This window comes from Podarcis liolepis, assembly GCF_965112155.1.
Source record: "Podarcis liolepis genome assembly, chromosome: 11".
NCBI lineage: Eukaryota > Metazoa > Chordata > Lepidosauria > Squamata > Lacertidae > Podarcis > Podarcis liolepis.
The window spans coordinates 48,064,592-48,084,426 of NC_139565.1; the positions used below are offsets into that span (position 1 = coordinate 48,064,592).

At 40.5% G+C, this 19,835-nt stretch overlaps 2 protein-coding genes across 15 annotated transcripts in view; one reads left to right on the forward strand and one right to left on the reverse strand.

Moving 5' to 3' along the window:
* CPLANE1 (ciliogenesis and planar polarity effector complex subunit 1) overlaps window positions 1-7,984 on the forward strand; it is a 54,676-nt gene extending 46,692 nt beyond the window's left edge. For 6 of the 10 annotated variants that reach the window (XM_083465625.1, XM_083465628.1, XM_083465627.1 and 3 more), the window contains 10 exons: window positions 205-363; window positions 1,260-1,293; window positions 1,559-1,690; window positions 2,438-2,603; window positions 3,466-3,527; window positions 4,555-4,719; window positions 5,348-5,445; window positions 5,582-5,701; window positions 6,710-6,852; window positions 7,427-7,984. In XM_083465625.1, coding sequence (XP_083321751.1) covers window positions 205-363; window positions 1,260-1,293; window positions 1,559-1,690; window positions 2,438-2,603; window positions 3,466-3,527; window positions 4,555-4,719; window positions 5,348-5,445; window positions 5,582-5,701; window positions 6,710-6,852; window positions 7,427-7,567 — 1,220 coding nt within the window. In that variant the 3' untranslated portion in view covers window positions 7,568-7,984. The remainder of the gene's footprint in view (window positions 1-204; window positions 364-1,259; window positions 1,294-1,558; window positions 1,691-2,437; window positions 2,604-3,465; window positions 3,528-4,554; window positions 4,720-5,347; window positions 5,446-5,581; window positions 5,702-6,709; window positions 6,853-7,426) is intronic. The other 4 variants (XM_083465630.1, XM_083465631.1, XM_083465629.1 and 1 more) reach the window with 2 other exon arrangements.
* A 3,528-nt stretch (window positions 7,985-11,512) lies between these two features.
* The window catches only part of NIPBL (NIPBL cohesin loading factor), a 128,497-nt gene continuing 120,174 nt past the window's right edge, over window positions 11,513-19,835 (reverse strand). For 3 of the 5 annotated variants that reach the window (XM_083465635.1, XM_083465637.1, XM_083465634.1), the window contains 8 exons: window positions 19,249-19,439; window positions 18,615-18,722; window positions 17,779-17,979; window positions 16,580-16,726; window positions 15,147-15,439; window positions 14,482-14,656; window positions 13,024-13,209; window positions 11,513-12,484 (listed from right to left, as the gene is read on the reverse strand). In XM_083465635.1, the coding sequence (XP_083321761.1) occupies window positions 12,119-12,484; window positions 13,024-13,209; window positions 14,482-14,656; window positions 15,147-15,439; window positions 16,580-16,726; window positions 17,779-17,979; window positions 18,615-18,722; window positions 19,249-19,439 (1,667 nt within the window). In that variant the 3' untranslated portion in view covers window positions 11,513-12,118. Of the gene's footprint in view, window positions 12,485-12,982; window positions 13,210-14,481; window positions 14,657-15,146; window positions 15,440-16,579; window positions 16,727-17,778; window positions 17,980-18,614; window positions 18,723-19,248; window positions 19,440-19,835 lie in introns of all 5 variants that reach the window. The other 2 variants (XM_083465638.1, XM_083465636.1) reach the window with 1 other exon arrangement.

Sequence of the window (19,835 nt, forward strand, 5' to 3'; positions counted from 1 at the left end):
TGAGTTCAATGGGTAAACTCTGAGCATGATTAACACTGGATTTTTATTTTTAAAAACCCTTGTAAGTGTCACAAGACCCTTTCCTGTTTTTGCTACAAGAGATTCACACGGCTGCTCCTCTGAACATATTGTAAAAATGTGTTTTGTTGCTTCTAAAAATCAATGTGCACTCATTTGGTTTCAATTATCCTTTTGTTGAAACAGAGCGCTATTCAACCCGTGTGATTGTGGAGAATTATACAGAGGAGGAAAGGAGTTTAGGAACGGAATCATTTCAAACTAACTACATTGCTTTGCAAACACCCTCTGCTTCTCCTTCAGCATCAGCTTCTAATCTTCCCAGAATCAAAAAGTCATCTTCTGGTACCTTTCCCTACCTGTTGATTATTCTATCATCGTGCTGCTTACTGTTTTTAGTTAGCATTATTTGTATAGTAGCCACATTTCATCATATGTGGAATAGTTCTGCTTCCATAACATTTCAAACTTTGCCATTTCATTTAGTCGTATTTGAGGAAAGTGTCATGGATCTTGTGTGAGATAGTAGATAAAGTTGAGCCTGGTTGGGAAATTGTTCTTTCCTATGCTGTTACCTCTGTTCTGCCTTCTGCTTCCTCTGATCTTTGCATATTAAAAAGAAATGGGCAGAATATTATACTTACTCCTCCATAATCCTCCATATGAGGTGGGTGCCCTGTCTTACTTCTGTTCCTTACAGAGCTAGACAAAGGCTTGGTGTGAGAGTGTTGCATAAATCATTTTTCTTAATGGCATTGTACCACAGAGGGATGGTTCAGCCCTGGTAAAACATGATTGGAGGGTCACTAAGGTCTGTAGGATTGTTCTGTTCATCATCAAATGACAGGCATTTGAAGTGTGACTTTTTAAAATATGTGGGCTGCCAAAAAATAGTGGCAATGCTTTAATGGTTTATTTTAAGCTAGTGTCCTCACAGTCCCTTTTTAATGATAGACATGCTATGGTTTTAACACTAAGCTTGGTAGTTGCCCTGAATAACGTAATACTGTCTAAATACAAAGGTATTAACTATGGATGGCTGCTTAGCAAATTCAAACACCGCAACTCCCAATATCCCTGACATTAGGCTGGTGGGAGTTAGCATCCAACATCATCTACAGGGTCACACTTTTCCTGTTTCTGTCCTAATGTATTTGTACAGTGTCCCATGTTGGTTGTATCTTATGGTGCATTTCTCTTCTACAATCTATGCTGTCAATAAATTCTGTTTCTTTTTGCAGATATTAATGTTAGATCAGAAGAACTGGATGAGAGGTATGTATGAGAAAATATTGAAATTGGAGACTTGTCTGGAGAACTGGACTTGGGAAAATAGCCTGTGGGAGGGTTAAAAGACACCTGCCCACCCAAAGTCCTGATCCAATTGAAAGTCTCCATAGATGCCTTTGTTTGTTTGTTTAAGTAAAGGTATGAAATTGCAATTATACATTTAATGTATCATCAAATTTGACTCCCTAGTTTTTTCTAGAAGTGGTATTTTTTCCCTATTTGCAGTAATGTAATTGCTTTTTTAAAATAGTTTTTCAGAAGATCCTCTGCAGATCACTGGCTTGAGTGGCGTTTCTGACATCATTGCTGATCTTCTACTTGAGGGTGGCATTTCTGCTTCAGAGCTGGGTCTCACAGAAACACAAGCAAAAAAAATATCCAGGTAATTGCTACATGACCTGTGACATTGTGGTAGAGTGGTTAGAGGTTAGGATACACCTTGGAAAATCAAGGTTCAAATCTCCTCAGCCATAAAGTTCACTGGGTGAATTTGGACCTGTCATCATCTATTAGTCTAACCTACCTTATAGGGAAGAACCATGTATGCCACCTTGAGCTCCTTGGCAGGCAGGCAGCAAGTAAATAATTACAGCTGAACCTTTACTGAGATTTGTGATAGATGTCTGTTTACCTTAACCGGTCAGGTGGCAAACATCCCCACCCCATCCCCGCCATTATCCAGCGATGGGCCATGACTCGGGGGGGTCGGTCCCAGCCAGCACAACACCAATAATGGTCCCCATGCCATCCGGGGAAGTGGATTTCAGCCTGCCCCAAATTTGGCCAATCATGGGAAGGCTGTGTTGCTGTTTCTGTCCTAGAGGCAGATCGGACTGAGCTGGAAGGCTTCACTCCCATCCATCTCTTGGATATTTATTCCCTCCTCACACAGCTTCACTGAGATTCATGATAAAGTTATTAGTGTTACCTTGAGAGAGGTCCAAATCCAGTTCTGGTTGTGGACTAACTTTTGCTTTCCATGCACTTGATATTTTTGGAAACTTTGTAGTCCTTTGAGATCAAACAGACATATATATTGCTATGCTACTTCTACATGCTTTTAAATGTTATTTCATCTAATTATTTGAAGTATGTGTTAATTATGTCTGAGTTTTGTGCTGTATTCCAGCCTCTCCAGTGTAGTGAGTGGGCATTCACATAAAACAGAAAAGGAGAGAAAAGAGTTACACACTTGGATGAAAAGAAAGCGAAAGGAAAGACTAGCTGAGTATCTGCAAACGCTGGCTGAACAAAGGGCAAAAGAACACAATCCATTTCATTTTAGAAGAAAAATGGTAAGACTACTTACATTGTATTGTGATCATCTGGCTGTAACAATTCAATGTAGAAAATCATTTTTAAAATGAGTTAAGATGTCGTTCTCAAATATGAATGCCCTAATCAGCTTCCGCTGCAAATTCTATATTCTTCTGTACAATCTATTACAGCTTTAAAATTAGCTGGATCCATTTGGGGCTGGTTCAGCTACAGAAATGATCAAAGCTTGTTTATTTGTGGGATAAAATATGATAAGGAGAGGGGGGAGGGGTTGATCACATAGCCTGATCCTTTAATCCAGGGGTGGCCTAACATACCAGTAGTGGTTAGAGCAAAATGAGTAGAGATACTCTTTTCTCTTTGTCCTTCACACATTCCATTCATTTATTTTCTGGTTGGAGTGAACAGTGCATTGAGTATGGGTTAGCTTCTCCTACAGCCCAAGAAAGACAGGGAACATGCAACCAAATTTGGGAGGGGGAGTTGTCTATGCAGGGCTTTAGACTAGATGACCACTGGAGTCTCTTCCAACTCTACAATTCTGTGATTCTGTAAGGGCAGCAGACACCACTCCATCATGCAAAGATGCATTTACCAGACCTCTGACCCATTCAGTCACTCCCACCCCAGCAGTTGACTGAAAATTCTCATAGGTTGTGTCAGTTGAAAGTATAGTTGTGGACCATGTTTGTTGGCTTGAAATGCTCGGAGGCAACCAGTTGAATAGTTTTTATTTGTTGAGTGGCCACACCTCTCTTTTCCATTTGGGCACAGTTCCAAAATCCTAGCTCTGAAAAAGCACTTATGATGAATGTGTAACCAGTTATGAAGATTGGAAAGAGAAGATAATTTTAGTAACCGTTTGCCTTTCTTGTATAGCCACTTGGAATCACAACACAGAATATTAAATTACAGCAGAAAAAGAAATGTGAAAAAGCTAAGTAAGTTATTGCTCAGTGCCATTCCAGCCTTTCCATTTATTTTGTTCTGGTGTATGTGAATGCCAACCCCTTTACCCTGGGCAGGGGGTGGAGTTTGAATCGGGCTGAGGTGTCTATGTCAGCCCTGCTGGCCTCTGTAGCTTCCCAGCAGCCACCAGCTGATGTCACTCTGTTGGCATGGAGGTCCCCTTCTGCCCACTCAGTGGATGTGTGGATGGGCAGAAATGCCACTGGCTGCTGGATCCTAAGCATTGGGCCCAACTGTGATGTCACCCTGTCATTCTGTAAAGCCCTGTTGGTGTGGGGGTGGGAACTTAGGATTTCTCCATATAGACCTTTCAGTCACCTGCCCGGAAATAAGATCAAATGAAGCAATTTTACATAAGGACAATTGTCCTATGAAGCTCCAGTCCTGATGATTTGCTGAAAAATAGGCCTTGGGCAGAAAATGCTGACTCAAAAAAGGGGGGAAGATGGTACATCTAAAATTGTATACAGTGGTACCTCGCAAGACGAAAAGGGTTTTTGGTTTTTTGAGTTGCTTCGCAAGACAATTTTCCCTATGGGCTTGCTTCGCAAGATGGAAACGTCTTGCAAGTTTGTTTCCTTTTTCTTAAAACCGTTAATACAGTTGCGACTTGACTTCGAGGAGCAACTCATAGCACGCGGTGTGGTAGCCTTTTTTGAGGTTTTTGAAGACTTTGGTGATTTTTGAAGCTTTTCCAAAACTTTTCCAAAACCGTGCTTCGCAAGACGAAAAAAACTGCAAGACGAAAAAACTCGCGGAACGAATTAATTTCGTCTTGCGAGGCACCACTGTATTGCTGTCTGTCCTGTTTCTCTGGGGAAGTTATACAGCAGGGTTGTACAATTTAAGGCCCATAGATGAATTAGGATCCCTCTCTGCTTTCCCCCAAAGGTTAGACAGACTTTGTTTTCTTCATTAAACTAGACGAAATGTCAGTAAAGAAACAAGACTTGTAATAATTGGCTTAAATAATAGGCATCTTGTTTTCATTCCCTTTAGAGCCTTGTTTTCTGAGCATCATAACATTAGAGTCTCTGAAGCCCTCACTCTGATGCATGAGCTGTTGTCTGACACTGTGCAACTTCCTTCAAGTGACTTTGACTCATTAGCTAAAACCAGATCACCTCATGATTTCAAGAGACCACATATTGCTTCCGCTGGAGGGTAAAGTATACAGGCTCCCCAGTGCCTTTAATTTCCCCAGCTCAGAAGTAAGACCAATTGAGTTCAATAGACAAAAATATTAGCTGCTGCTTCCCCCACCATCTGGGTCAGGACCGCAGCATGGACGGCTAGAGTTAAGTGTGCACACACACACACTCAGATATGCATGTTAATATAACATGTAGTTTGCTCTTCAGCCTATGGAGATTGTTGTGGATATCTGTGCTACTTCCAGTGCTAACAGCAAAAAAGGAACCTAACTTAGTGGTAGAGGATCTACTTTATATGTAAAGATCCCAGGTTCAATCCCCGTCATCTCAAGTTGAATTGGTAAGATGATGGAATCAGTTATTTGCTGTAGATAATACTTGCATAGAGAGACAAATAGTTTGATATGGTTTTCTCAGTAGTTGGGAATCTGCCTTATGCCAACTCCTCACTGCAAAAATGAACCATTTGAACACTGCAGTGGTACATGGTTGTCATTACAGACACAATGGTATTATAATGTTAAATGATTAGCCTCAGCATGGACTCTGCTAATGTTATGAGAAGCAATTTTCATGCATTTGTATATTATTTCTGAAACCAGTATTGCTATGATAGAAATGTGGTATATCCCTTATAGAAGTTGCCACGCTGCAAGGAGGAAGGCTGCTTCCAAAGGTAGTTTGAGTCAGACGAGATCCTTTTCCAGTCTGTCCTGTGGCATAACTCCAAGGAAAGGTAAGAATGGAAATGAGATGGCCACAATGCCCAGATTGCACTGAACTATTTTTTTTTTTTGGGGGGGGGGTTAATACAGTTGTGCTTTCCAATTCTTGATCCATAAATTGGGTATTTTGTGTCATTTCTGCTCAAGGCCGACTATGCCAAACTCCATACAGAAGAAAGGGACCAGAATCCCATCATGGGGAGATGTGGAAAACCAGGAGACCCCTGCAACAGTGGTCAAGTCACAGGCTTGACTTAAGAAGTCAAGGTTTGTTATTGGACCAGTTCTCGCACTGTTCATTGGTGCTCATCTCTGCTTTCCGGCAGTGAACACTGAATCTTCTGGGAGGAAAGTTTTTTGTCTTATTATAAGCTTCAAAAGTCCAAAATACATAGGTTAGGGGTTTAACCAAGAGCTGGATAATCAAAAGTCTTTACCAATGCTGTTTGCTGGAGTTGGGGACCTTTCTGGGCAGCTTCCGCAAGACTTGGAAATGCGAGTGAGCTTGCCCAATAGTTGAAGGAGCTTTAAAAATGTTTGGTGTATTTGACTAGCTGTGCAAGCCATAACTAGGGTCTTGAACTTTGCGTTACAATAGATAAATTCCAAAGCACTTTTTGTGCCTGTGCAGAACCTTCTGAGCCTTTGAGGAAAATAATGATGTTTGAGATGAATACCATTTCAACATAACAAAGTAGCCAAATTTGTACTTGGTAATTACACCATTTAGTGGCATGTCCAATGGGCATCACTGTCAAGACCAACATAATAGAGGAGGCTATGGGAGCAGAGCTTTGTGCTGCAGTCCCTTGATTAGAGATTGAGGGCTTTTGACTTTGTTCAATACAGTAAAGTTTGCTGTGTTGAGAAGTTTATATTGCATCGCTTTGTAGCGCATCTTGCTTCAAATAGTAAGCGGTTGAGGGTTAAGTTGTAATACTGCATGCACTGATTACAGAATCTTTATTCCTTCCATTTGTAACAGATTCATTTTGCTGCATCTTTCTTCTGTGAACATGGAACTATAAGCAGAGAACAGTAGGCCCCAAAGTGTACCATGGCAGGGGTGACTCTAAGACAGTTATAATTGGGTAAAACGAATAAGAGGGCTCAGTAGCCCATATTAGATATTCTAGGGCAGGTGGAAACCACTAGCAAATCTGACTTTGGAAGCAAGGGGGATAAAGGTTGCAGAATTTAGGCCCAGAACACCAATTAAGAAGAGATAGTTGAATGAAAGAAATACTTGCAAATAAAGAATGTGCTCTCTTGCAGCTTCTGATGAGCAGAGAAAGTTCCAAGACACCGACACAACAACTCGCACAAATGAGGAGAGTGAAGACGACGCCATGAGTGTTTGGAGCATCCCTGATGAGATCCAGAGGATACTGTATGGTGGTTCTAATTCCCATTTCAAGGTAAGGGTGGAAACATAATTAGCCATTTCTCATTCTGCGTATTTGGGACAGTAACTTTATTTTAATCCCCTTTTCTATGCAAATGCACTCGATGTTGCTGGCTAAAAATGCAGACATGATAACTGGGGGAAGGTGCCAGCCCAAGCCACTGGTGGAAGGGATCATGGCAGCATAGGATGCACCCACCCTACTGTCCCTGGTGGATTTCTGGGAGAGGGGGAAGAGACGCTGAAACAGTGTGAGCTCACAGAAACTCCAAATAAGGTGGTCTTTGCTGGCATTATGGACAGCAATGCTAGGCAGGCAGGATAATTATTCTCCTGCTGTTAAAGCAGGACCTGGCTGCTGCTCCGAAGGAGCGGCTATCTTGAATGTTTAGACCACCATCTGAGAGGAAATATGGAATATGGTAGACTGTAAGTCAGAGTAGAGGAGGAGAGGGGGGAAATGAGATCCTGGCAGTTGGTGGTGTCAGTATAAAGTTGGTGAAGAAAGCACTTTGGGGAGCTTAGTCTGGCTAGCTAAGCTCTATCACACAAAATCCTATCATTGATTACCTTTTATATCTCCACAGGAGTCTTTGCCTCATGAAGATGCTTGCTCCATTGCCAGCCTTAATAACTTGGACAGTGTGTCTGAAAGTACTAGCAGCATCCTCAGCAAGCTTGACTGGAATGCAGTGGAGGCTATGGTAGCAAATGTGGAAGAAAAATAAAACCAGAATTTCTTGGATGCTCTGCCCTTTAAAAGGAAAGTAGGCCCAATATTATTTGGAAAAATATCTGACAGCTGACCATCATGGCATAATATTATGGCAAAATTCTAAGCAAATAACACTTCTTTCCTAACCAATAAGCTAGCATATAAAAGCAAAATCACGGAATTATGCAGACCAGTACAATACTACATATACTTCTTGGAACATGACTTCTTGGAACATGCTTATGTTTGGTATATTGGGCAAAGAAGACAAGATTCATAGTTTCTGAAAGCAGTATTTAAATAGCAAGATTTAAATAGCCACAGTTGCACAGTGATTAAAAAGATAATTCATACCTAAGATTCTGAATCATGTTTTATAGTTATTTAAGTAGTAGTTTGTAGTAATGTAATAAATTTTTTTGCGGTTTAATACTTTCAAATGGTGTTTTTGCAAAAGAAAGACGATTCTGGCAGGTCAGTCAGTGTCACAGCTTTATTGTTTGTCCCCAAAGGCCATTTACAATTGAATGACCCAACAAGGTTTGGTTGTTCAATTGCTTTGAAGACTATGACTGATGCTGCCCACCTCGTCCATAGTCACCTTCTATTTTAGGCCTACTGTGACCATTTAGGTAAAGGGACCCCTGACCATTATGTCCAGTCGTGGCCGACTCTGGAGTTGCGGCGCTCATCTCACTGTACTGGCTGAGGGAGCCGGTGTACAGCTTCTGGGTCATGTGGCCAGCATGACTAAGCCGTTTCTGGCGAACCAGAGCAACGCACGGAAATGCTGTCTACCTTCCCGCCAGAGCGGTACTTATTTATCTACTTGCACTTCGTGCTTTCGAATTGCTAGGTTGGCAGTGGGGATTCAAACAGCCAACCTTCTGATCGGCAAGCCCTATGCTCTGCGGTTTAACCCACAGCACCACCCGCATCCCGTGACCATTTACAAAATACTAGTTCCTACAGTCCACTGTGCTGTGAATGCAAGGCACAACACCGATTGTACCTTACTCCATTAGAAAGGCAGATGTGCAAGAATTACATCTGAGACAGAAATTGGTAGAATGAATACTACACACACAAAACTTTAGCACAAGGGATAGCGGGGGGGGGGGGGGGTCTTGTAAAAGTGCATCCTCAGCTGGGCAAGCTGTCTTCCCTTGGATCTCATTTCATCTCTATATACCCTACAGTATATACAACACAACCTCCTAGAAGTATAGAGTTGGAAGGGACCATGGACGGTGATCTAGTCCAATACCAATCAATGGAGGAATCCTGGCCACAGCTGTCCCTGGGTGGGCTCAGGCCACCAGCCTTCGGGTTAAGAGCCATTGTGCCACCTGTTTACATTTAAAATGGGATTATAGGCTGTGAGGCAGGAAGTCCCCAAAGAGGGAATTCTGAATAACTAAGAGTCGGAACTTGATCTTTGAAACAACATTCTTAAAAGGAAAATCCAAATTAATAGAGGGATGTTAAGCACACATGGTTTCTAACTTGCTGCCCTCTATATATTGCTGGTCAACAACTCCCACAATCCCTATTGGCCATGCTAGCTGCTGTTGATGAGAGCTGGAGTCTCGACAATATCTGGAGGGCAACATGTTTTCCTATTCATGTTATAAATCATCTAAACTAAGAGTTTAAGAGTGTCTGTTGGACTCACATTCTTACCTGTGAGGAGTACTCAGGTGGCATCCCAAAGCAAATAACCCTTTACAGAATTGCTGTTTGCCTCCAGTGGTACTTGCTATCTTTGCAGAAATTACCTGGAGGCTGAAGGGGTATATTTGAAGAAAAACATAAGCCAACATTTAATTAAAAAGTAAACTTTAACTCAGAAGGGAGGAATACCCTTTGCTCTGCCCAGTTCCAAGGCACCATTCCTGAAAATAGTATTGCTGTCCTTATCAAATTATCCAAAGATTGATTTCTCTTGTCAAGTGCTCATCAATGGTCAGAGACTGCAAGATTCAGACTGTATAAAGAGATATCAAACATCCATATTTTCTTATTCAACAGTTTTGTTTGTATACGTAAAAGGAGTAGGTGGAATTTATTACAATTCTTGATGCCCCTCCAGAAGCAAGACTCAACATATAATCCACTCACCAATAACAATACCTGCTCCCCTTAGGAGCTTGTGCTGGAAACACAGTAAACAACTTTGAATCAGTTCTGTGTAAACTCAAAATATCCTGGAACAGTTGCTGCAAGGAACAAGCTTAATTAGCAATGGGAATATACATGAAATTTCAAACATTTTTGCTGTTAAATTCTAATATATTAATTCTACCCAGGAAGGTATTGGAATAAGTAATAAAGTAATAAGGAAGTAATAAAACCAATTTGTAAGCACCTAGAGCGAAGCCTTCCCCAATGTCGATCCCTCTATATGTTTTGCACTGCAACTTCCATCTAAAACTCAAAAACTGTAAACCAAAACATCTAGAAGGCACTAGGTTGGGGAAAGCAGACCTAGAGGGTAAATTTGACTTACTAACCGTCAGCATGCTTTTATAAAGAACATGTAAAAGAAACCCATTAAGTGACTAAGTATAACATTTGCTTTCCCAACTTAAAAGACTAAATTAGCACTAAACTGCAGTACAACAAATAGGAGGAAATTAAAATTATTTCATAGAAAATTATTAAATAGATTCTGATGAAGAATTAGTCATGTCAGTTTAATTCTTGAATTCTGTACAGTGGTGCCTCGCAAGACGAAAAACTCACTAGATGAAAGGGTTTTTCAGTTTTGTGTTGCTTCGCTAGACAAATTTCCTTATGGGCTTGCTTCGCAAGACAAAAACGTCTTGTGCTTTTTTTAAAAGCCGCATGAAGAGGCGCAGTTGCGACGGACCATGCTTTGCAAGACGAAAAACATCGCAAGACGAAAAGACTCGCGGAACGAATTATTTTCGTCTTGCGAGGCACCACTGTATAAGAAACCATGCATTTATTATATTTTGCAGAATAAAATAAATGCATCCCAAAATTGTATGTTTGGTGAACATCCACTCTTATACAAGCTTGAAAACAAAAATACTTTAAAGTAGTTCTCTGCTAATTATTTGGATGCTATTAATTTCTTCTCCATACGTTAATATGGGGGGGGGGGAGAGACTACTACCCAGAAAGTCAAGCTGCTTTTAAACCTGGTGATGATACTGAAGCAACCACTCCAGAGTTTTAAGTAGTATTTCTGCTGTGTAAAAGGTGAAAAGAAATTTCAAGTAACTACAATACAACCAAGTGTTCTGACCCCAAACTTTTAGATAATAACTTATGATCATATTAGCACAATTAATCAGTTACAAATCCGTATTTACTCCTCTGATATTTGCACCCTATGACTGTAATTCAGTTAAGTGAAAATACCACTAGTGCAGCTAGGATTTTCTGGTTCACATAAAAATATATCCAACAATAGGATCCTAATGCACAGGTGGTGTTCTTGGGTCACATACATTGTTCCTGGTCAAGAGCAGTCTGATCTCCTGATGTCCTAACCAAGTGAAATATATCCATTGCTAGTTTCTCAGGCGAGAGTGATGGCTGTTCCCACCCCCACTCAAATTTTGAACATTGCTATATAGACAGCATTAGAAAGAAATTGAAGCATACAAGGCATAAACTATAGTTTCTTTTTATATCAAAATGTACTCTTGAAAATGTGTTTGGCACAGTGCTAAATCATATATAGTTAATACTAAATATTGCAGGATACAATAAAACCCTGGAGTTAACTTGTGTTTACACCCTTTTAAGGGATAAAAATAAAAGATACCAATTATTCAGAAGTCAGCCTATACAAACTGTATAAACAATATTTATGTCTTGCTTTGAAAACCACTGATATAGTAAATTTTACATAAAAGACTGCAAAATAATATAAATGGATTTAAACAGATCTTTACAATAAGAAATTCAAATGGAAACAGACAAGTAACAAAGAGAAGTAAAAAAATTTATTGCAGTATTCGTTCCACCAGATTTGCTGGGGATCCCTTTTCTTGTATTATTTCAGGGTGACCTAATACATCAAAATCTACATTTACAAAAACTCCTCCTGCAGATAGGTCATAGATACTGCATGCTTTTTCCCCCAACAGAATAAATTATATATCCAGGAGATTCTGCCATTTTACAGCCTGGAAAAACAATGCTTCCCTGGAAACTGGGCTAAGCTAAAGAAAGCCATCCGCTGCTAGGTTAAACTCCAAGAACACTTTATTAAGAACATTAACAGACTAATTTCCAACATTCACTTGTTTATTTTTTTTTAAAACAGAAAGGTTTTTTTTCAAGATATAAACAATTTTTGTTAAACTATTATACAGTGGGAGTAAAAATGAACTGAGAAGTTTCTGCTGCACAACAGCGAAGGAAGCTCCCACAAAAATGTTTACCAAACATTTCCTTCTGTTTCCTGCATCCCAGGTGTCATTCTTACTCTTCATTAAAATGATTTTTTTTTTGCCAGAAAGTTGATATTTCAAGTTTTTTTCTGTTATTTCATTTCCTGTAAAATTTGGCTGCATGTACAAATGCATTAGCTGGAAGTTCCATCCTTGGCGGCATACAACGATCGTAAAGTCTGAACCACTTTATTAGTCAGCTTATTAGCACTCGTTAGAGCAATTTTTTTGTAAATAATGTCTGACTCTTTAATAGTGTCTACCCAAGGCACCAGTTTGCGGCCATCACGGCGCTTAGCCTCAGTCCAGGAGCCACTGTAGGAGCCTGCCATCCACTGAACACTGAAGCCATTGCTGGTTTTCTGTACTACTCTTGCAATTTGTGGTCGATCTTTGTACTTTGGACAGCAAATAGCGATGACATCCATGACATCAACACTTTCATTCATCTGTGCTGCCAACTCCGTAGAGTCTGAATTTCGTTTTGACCTTCTCAATGACTAAAACATTGGGAGGGGAAAAAAGACCAAGTGTTACACAAAAGAACTTGAGTGAAATTATTGCTTTTATTGCTTTTAATCCCTTGACGCCGGGAGTTGGGATTTCCCGGCACACATTCCATTGCCGGCAATGAGACGCACCGCGACCGCCAGCGCCAAGGGGTTAACATCCTTGCAAAATCACATATTAAATTGTACCCGTGTCTTTTAACTCTTATTGATATATAAAATTATATGTACAAATGAATCATAAAGCTACATAAAAACTTGGCAACAATAAAAAGGATACACACAGTACATTCCAAAGGAAAATTAAACTTTATGCTAGATAAAATCTCTTCTATGTTTTTTATTGTTTTTGTTAGAACTTTCTACAAAAAGGTGTATAAACGGTTAAGAATTTCTATCTACAAAATGGTTTTTTTTCCATATTGATTACATTACTCAGTGTACATTTTATTATAGACTGACATTTATAAGCACATAAAATCATTTTACGTAATACGCTGCGAAATACGTTGACTCCTCCTCCGCCTCACCCCTGAAGTGCCTCCTCCTCTATCCTCCCCATCACTCTCATCATCCTCTGTCTCAGCTGCATTGTTTTTAGGGCTGCCTCCTCCGAGCAGCGAGGTAATAGCTTTGTTGCGAGCATTTGTGCTAGCTGACACTTCTCCATCTTCCTCTTCTTCATCAGGATCCAAGTGTTCCATGAGAAGTTTGAACTAAGAAAGGATATTGGAAAGAAGATTAGATGAGTCAGGAAAACAGAAAAGAAAAAAAGGAAGGAGATGGTGTGCCAAGCCTTATGGGAGTAACCTTAAGACAATTTGTGGAGTACACTATCAATTTAGTAGCATGTGACACATCTTTTCTTGGAGAAAGCAAGGATTGTGCTCTTCCTTAATAGGCCTTAAGGGGGCAAGGTTTTTAGATCTCTTACATGTTAGAGCCTCAATGTTAACCTTTGGCAATTGTGGGGAACTTTTGCTAGCACCACACCAACTCAAACCCAAGAGGGAGTCTTTTGACTCTTTGCCTGCTCTGTGGTCCATTTCTGGGCCAGGCCCAATGCATGAAATTTGCATTCGGTAGAAAGCTCCCAGTAGAACGAACAGAGACTCCCCTACAGCCCATAATGCAGATTGAAGGCATGGGGTGCCCCCAACCCAGATCGGGACAACAGCACACTAGGGTATGTTGGTAATGCGTGAAAGCAAACGCTTGTGCTCACTGGCAAATTCTGCAATGCCACATGTAGCTTGAGCCTACACGTTAATTTTTGCATGGACCATCTCAAGCTCGCTGTGACAGCCCAACCCAATGACATTGCACTGTCAATGGAAAAATGATGCAACCTGCAGCTCATCCAATAGCCTTTAATTTGCCTACTTCTGTGCATTAGATACACATTTCTTCAGCAAGCAAACTGAAGAGGGCAACTTGCAGTGGAAGAAGTCAGCATACTCCATTCCTCACCTCTGAAGAAAAAAACAATTTCAGCCTGTAGCCACTGCTCTTCGTATTTCACCTTCTAAATAACAAAAACTTAAAAGTATTTCAGAACATAGTTCAAGCGTTTTTATAAGGAAGTTGATAGGCAGTAAAATTCTGCAGGGGATGCGGGTGGCACTGTGGGTAAAACCTCAGGGCCTAGGACTTGCCGATCGTATGGTCAGCAGTTTGAATCCCCGCGGCGGAGTGCGCTCCCGTTGCTCGGTCCCAGCGCCTGCCAACCTAGCAGTTCGAAAGCACCCTCGAGTGCAAGTAGATAAATAGGGACCGCTTACTAGCGGGAAGGTAAACGGCGTTTCCGTGTGCGGCTCGCCAGAGTAGTTTTGTCACGCTGGCCACGTGACCCGGAAGTGTCTGCGGACAGCGCTGGCTCCCGGCCTCTAGAGTGAGATGAGTGCACAACCCTAGAGTCTGTCAAGACTGGCCCGTACGGGCAGGGGTACCTTTACCTTTTTAAAATTCTGCAGGCTCTCAATACTTACATCTAAGTACTGTTTGACTATATTCCTCTTCACTTCATCTGTGAGCTTGGAATGAGCCATATCACTTCGAAGGAAGTCTAGCGTCTGTTTTGGATGGAAATGAATTCCTGCCTTCCTGTTTATTGTTTTATCGTATACTTTTGCTGATTCAGAGGGAGAGTATTTCTGAATTTTACTGTTATCAAGAAAACAAAATGAATGCTTGAAGTTAATAATATTTCCCCACATCCTTTGAAAGTAGAATCTATAAGCAATTCTTCTGAGTCCCTTAGGTAAAAATTCTTAGAAGAAGAGGAGTTTGGATTTGATATCCCGCTTTATCACTACCCGAAGGACTCTCAAAGCGGCTAACATTTTCCTTTCCCTTCCTCCCCCCGCAACAAACACTCTGTGAGGTGTGCATCTGAACTGTGATAATAGTTTTGCTTGCCTGAATAAAGGTTGGAGAGATGGGTTGGGTGTGCAGGAGGAAAGATCTGACTTTCGCATGGCTGGAATGTAACCTATAGTAAGAGTCACATCCCTTGCTCCACCAAGTTTTGCTTCCAGCCCCACCCATCACTGCCATGCACACCCTAGAACTTGCTCGCAAAAGAATGCAGCTCCCAGACTGAAAAGCTTCCCCACTCCTGAGATAAAGTAAGCAAAACATGAATGCTCCTCACCTGTCAGAAAATCCACAGAGGTTCTTCAAATGCTGTTTTAACATCAACAGCAACAATATGCCCTGGGAAACATTTGCAAATTCAATGAGAGGAGCTGAATTGTCTGGCAAACATTTCATGACAGCATTTATATCATTCTCTTCATCAGTATCTGAATCAGACTCTGCACGTTTTCGCAACTTTCGGGGTTTGTGAACTTCCTCCTCACTGTCACTGTCACTTTCACTGTTACTTTCACTCTCACTCTCTTCATCGGATGATGGCTTCCTTTCTTTTTTATATTTCACCATAGACTGAAAGAAAATGGCAGGTAGTTTAGAAAAATAGCAAACACCATTATCAATATATTATAAAAAGGGATTTGAAAACCGTTCTGACATGTAGTCATTCACCTGTATGAACTATCAAGAGAAATTAAGTGGTGAGATTTTGGGAAAGCAGGCTCAAAGGAACTACACACACATCTAAGCTATTAAATATTCAACTCAGAATACATTCAATGCGTCCCACAAGACGACAGGATTGCTTAACTTGATTACCAGCAGCCCCCTACATGGTTGCAGCATTTCTTTTTTAATGTATGGGTGATCAATCTGCAGTGGGAGTGCAGGGCCCCAGCTGGTAGGCACAAGACTTGTGGCACGTTCGGAAAACAGCAATAGGGTTCATGGATCTGGTTACAGTACACAGACATACACTCTTGTCTGGCTTTCCTAATACCATGTTTCTGCCTAGACTACGTAGATTTGAGGCAAAGCCATCGTAAGGCAGAGGCATAGGAAGGTCATGTGGTACCCAGTGTGGAAAATTTATTGTCCGTCCCCCCCAACACACATTTATTTGTTTATTTATTTGCCTGAAAAAATTGTTTTACGTTATTTCATATTTTCTTACAAAGGAATGTAGATTCTGGGCCTCTGATAACAAGTAGGCGACTATGGACAGATATTTAAATCTACAGGATGCATGTGTTTTGGCTTGTGTTATTTTATTTATAATTATTGTTTATGTATTTAATAAAATTTATTTTTAAAAACCTGCAAAGTGGTTTACCAAAACAAAAAAACCCACAGCAGTAAAATCAATAAAAATCGGCTGCGTGCAGGGGGTGAAGACAAGGAAAGGCCTAATCTACTCAGCCTAGTCTCATTTTTTTCACATAAGACGACTTTCCAGGACCAGGAAAGCCCAGCGGAGGGTAGGGCAGTAGGGTGGTTCATAAACTTTTTTTAAAAAAATGCCTGCTCCAAAGGTGTTATCTTACTAAACTAGGGATTATATAGCTATATCTGAAATTTCATGCATATTAGTTAATATCTTGACCCTGCTCCACTGAATTGAAATTTCAGCCTTCACGACACAGGAAAATGGCCAAGTAAACAGCTATTTTTGTGGAGGAGGGAGGCAATGTTGTATAATATAATTCCACTTACCTCCTTAAATGACTGGAGAAGGTTACTACCAGAAACTGATAATGTGATGTCTATATGGTGCATTATAAAAAGTGGCTCTTCCTGGGTTTGGTAAGGAAAACAGGCTAGATTGTCTGCTATGTACAAAAGCTGATTCACCTCCGTTTTCTGTGGAAGTAGAAGAAAATAATAACAGACAGATACACATATACAATCATTTCTGTGCTCAATGAGCTCCATGCCACATTCTTGCTCCTTGAATACAGTATCCAGTGAGTTCCACCCAACATTTTTCTGGGGAGGGGGGATTTCCAAGTGTGACATCGCGTGTGCCCACACCCATTGCAAGACCTGGTCCCTCAAGATTGGTAGGCTCAGCCCTGTCCCAATAGATTCTTTTGGGGGGGGGTGGCTGAAGACATCTCAGCCCTACAGAGTTGGCACATTTAGAAAGCATGGAGGAGATTCCGTTGTGCAAAGGCAAAGTAGTGGATTCCTACTACTTTGAATACAAACCATTATGCCTATTCCAAGTTATGAGCATGAAAAGCTCTTGCAATTGTAGCCACTGAAACATCACAGAAGGAATGGATTCTGTCTCCTGGTGCCTCTACCCACTCCAACTATAAATACAGGGGCTGTGCCAAAAAAAAACATAGAGCTCTTTTGGCATTGGAAGGAAGCTAAGATGAACCAGGAAAGCCACAAAGCATTCTGGGAAGAGAGAGGGATGGGTTTCACTCCTGTCAAGGAGAAGAAGTGAAAACTCAAATCTGACCAAGCAACTGCCTTGTTAACCCTAAGGATGGAATCCCGCATTTAGGAAAACCTATAAATATTATTGAATCAAGTTTAGCACTGTGTAGGGGGAATGCAACTTCATTTTTGTTAGCAATTCTCCAGGCCAGCCTCCCCCAACCTGGTACCCTCTAGATGATCTGAACCCCCATCAGCCCCAGCTAGCATAACCAATGGTTAAGGATGATGGGAATTGTAGTCTAAAACATCTGGAGGGCACATGATTGGGGACGGCTGCTCAAGACAATGAAAGAAATTTAAAAAATTGCCAAAGTTCAACATGTCACTACTTAATTTCTATGTAGTTATTATACTGCAACTTTTATACTATTTTCAAAACCAAATATTCTCTCCAAAGCAGATCATACTTCATCAAAAGCACTTTTTAAAAAGAGTACAGAAAAGGTCTGCATTAGACTCACAGCTGTGTCATCAAAGAGGTTGAGTAAGGAAATGAGAAAGGCTCGTCGGTGTTGTCGGTTTCCTCGGATCATGGAGTAAAGGTGTGAGCACAAAGCACTGCTGGATTCATCATGCCTAAAACCCCTCACAGGATCTTTACGGCAAGTGTTGATTGCTTGCTGCACCTGGTATGACATCTTCATACCAGCCACTGCTTTCATCTGAAGTTAAAAACATTTATAAGTCTTCATTTTGCTTAGGACAAACAGAAAGAGGCTGCCACAAAGATTTGAGCTCAAAGTTACCTGTTTCAGTTTCCCCAATAGCTTTCTAGTGAACAATTTTCAAATCATTTGCTTTTTTATAGCAAACATGCACAATTTTGACACACTGATATACATGCTGCAGTTAGGGGAATTATTTGTGTTTTTAATATTTGTAGCCTTTCTAGGCCAAGGAAGAGAAAATATATGTGCGTTTTCTAGAGCTGTTCTAGTTGCAATGCAAGCATTTTTGTTACAATGTGAATTGAGGCAGAGTTCATATCTACATTCCCAGTTTGTTAACCACAATTTAGCAAGCTAGGATTGTGCATCACGCATCATCTCTTCCCTGTGCACAGATCTTGATAAATGTAAGCTACAGTTGGTCATTACTTCCAAAACAGGATTTAATATCAGATCAAATTGTACTAGTCAGTAAATACATTCCACCACCGTTCCCCATTTTATTAGCAGGTCTGTGACCATATAATAAATGACTGGTTTGTTGGTTGGTTCCCCATTTTGGAAGTAATTACTGAATGGCTTCACTGGAAAGGAACAAAAATAAGCACAACAAACAGAAGCATACATACATGAATAAATCCAGCATATTTTTTGTCAATCTCCACCAGCTGCTGGTCTGCTTTGTTCCTCATAGAAGGCTCTGGATCTGTGCCCATAGCTATTAAGTATGGCACACACTGAAAGACAGACAGACACTTAATGTAAAATCTTCACATATGCCTGCAGATGTCTATATTTTCCTCCTTTTATGTTGTACATGTTTGACATGCTACAAATATCCATAGCCTGCAGAGCACCATAAAAAGAGGTCTGGAAAGGCTATGCGAACACCACAGAGCTACACTGTGAAAACTGTATAATTCACTTCTTAATTTCAGTTAAGAACAGCAAAGTAGAATCAAGAATACCTGAAAAAGTCACTCAAATAATAGCACAACAGTTTAACCTAACCAGGTGGTCGTTTTTGAAACTTTGAACCTTTTCTGGAGCACCTCTTAAGAGGTTACAGATTCTATGAAAGAAAACCACCAGTTCCTGTGTTATTGTCTATCAGTCTGCAAAGAAACAGCTCATTAATGTATTACTGAAATCGTAAATTAATTTGCAGATTAACATGTGCAAAAAGTTTTTGTGAATACATTTTTTATTTTACTCCAAAGCAGGTGTATATAGGATAGCAGCCCAAATTATGCAATTGCATACCTGAACTGGATGGATAAGACCCTGGTTTAATGTCAGTGCAATAACATTGAGTGCGAAATGACGGACGCTGGACTGCGTGTGAAAGAATGCCTCAAGGACCTGTTTGAGATAGAGCTGCATGATAGAGCTGCTCATCCCTGAGGAAATATCACCCATTTCTTTCAGATCTTCCTGCTTTGCTACCTTTTTCCCTATGAAAAAAACAGAAACGAAAGGAGATGTTTTATCAACACTTTTTATCACATTATATACATGTATATGGTTTTTCATACTATATGGAACACAGGTTGGGAACAGGCTTCCTAAGGAGGTATGTGCAATTTTTTAGTCGTACTGCTTAACTCCTTCCTAACCAAATCCCTGGTCCAACATTTGTATGCTTTGCCGGAAACAGAAACAGCATCTCATTCTTCCCTACTAACTCATTTCATCAATATAACATCACAACATTTCAGCATGTGCCTCCTCAATAATTGGGATGACTGAAAGGCCTCTTCAGAAATACCATCACCGCTGAAGATCAAAAGATACATAAACTTCTTTGTTGTTTTCAGCTGCAAATGCTTAAAGTTTCATTACCTCTACAG